Source organism: Calidris pugnax, unplaced genomic scaffold (assembly GCF_001431845.1).
Source record: "Calidris pugnax isolate Ruff unplaced genomic scaffold, ASM143184v1 C14716109, whole genome shotgun sequence".
Taxonomy (NCBI): Eukaryota; Metazoa; Chordata; class Aves; order Charadriiformes; family Scolopacidae; genus Calidris; species Calidris pugnax.
This window is the reverse complement of record NW_015093595.1, coordinates 1-1,218: the sequence shown is the minus strand read 5'-3', so window position 1 is coordinate 1,218 and position 1,218 is coordinate 1. Positions and strand designations below refer to the sequence as shown.

Genomic DNA, 1,218 nt, shown 5'->3' with positions numbered 1-1,218 from the left:
TTTTTTTTTAATCTGTCATTTATTCCTGGCAAAATATCTTCTGTGTATGCAAAAACTTACATAGGTCCATCTCACTTCTACAGTTCAATCACTGTTTTAATACAGTCTTGACCTATTAGTAGGAGATGACACAAATTACTAGTTTAAACAAAGCAAAAGCAGCTGAGACAAAGCCATGTCCTCTGTGGCTAGAGATAGTGATATTATGGTAAAATCTCCTTTTTCTTCTTCCCTACCTGTTCTGCAACAGCTAGCAAGGAAGAGAGCAGATCTGAAAAAGAAGTTGAAAGTCACATTTGTAGGGGAAGCTGGTCTTGATATGGGTGGCCTGACAAAAGAGTGGTTTCTTCTGCTGATTCGCCAGATTTTTCACCCAGATTACGGTGAGTCCTCAAACGTTCTGAAGTACAATGTGAAAACTTATTCACTTTAAATTATCAAAACAGCAATGCGTGTGAATTCTTCATAAATCCAGTATTAGGCAGAGCATTACTAATTGATAATCCTTATGCAGAGGCAGATCATGATTTACCTCTAGGCAGATGGGAGAAGACCATTGGCTGTTTTATGGAGTAGGGCAAGGATAATTTAAATCTGTTATAACTGAAATGGAATCAGACCTTTGAAAGGGTTGTTTCCATTTCTCTTCTGAGGAGAAAACTGAGAGTTTTCTAGAAGTGCTAGTGACTTGTTAGACCTACTGACAAGCTCACAAGAATAAGCAAAAGCTCTGCAAGCTATTGAAACCCTGACACTCCTCTGCCCTTGGAAGCTTTCTGGAATTTAGGCAAGTGTATGTTTGCATTTGTGTGTTTGGATTTAAGAATAAGTTTCTTCTATTTAGCTTAATATATTGTTTGGTTGTAACTGGAATATGATATTCCTGTTCCAAAATAGGAAGAGAGGTGTAGCAGCCTCTGAAGTAGATGGTTTAGCAAATATTCAAGTGGAGATAAGGCTGTATGTACTTGTTTGTCACCTGCCACCGTTGCCTCTTCCTTCTCATGCTGCCAATGAACATCTCTGGCTGTTCCCCAGGCATGTTCACCTACCACAAGGACTCTCACTGCCACTGGTTCAGCAGCTTTAAGTGCGATAACTATTCTGAGTTCCGGTTGGTTGGAGCCGTATCCTTTCATGGCCATCCCTTGGGTTGGTACAGGAATGAAACCAGGGGTCGATTAAACCTCCTTCAGACATTGTTATGTACAAGTGTGT

The 1,218-nt window shown here is 40.1% G+C and overlaps 1 protein-coding gene across 1 annotated transcript; it reads left to right on the top strand.

The window, feature by feature from the left end:
- Positions 1-145: 145 nt before the first annotated feature.
- Positions 146-1,212, top strand: LOC106900702 (probable E3 ubiquitin-protein ligase HECTD2; the record flags this gene model as incomplete). The annotated part of the gene is made up of 2 exons (XM_014962848.1): positions 146-383; positions 1,039-1,212. Coding segments are annotated over exons 1-2 (382 nt in total), but the record flags the coding sequence as incomplete, so codon positions are not given.
- Between the last annotated feature and the right edge of the window lie 6 nt (positions 1,213-1,218).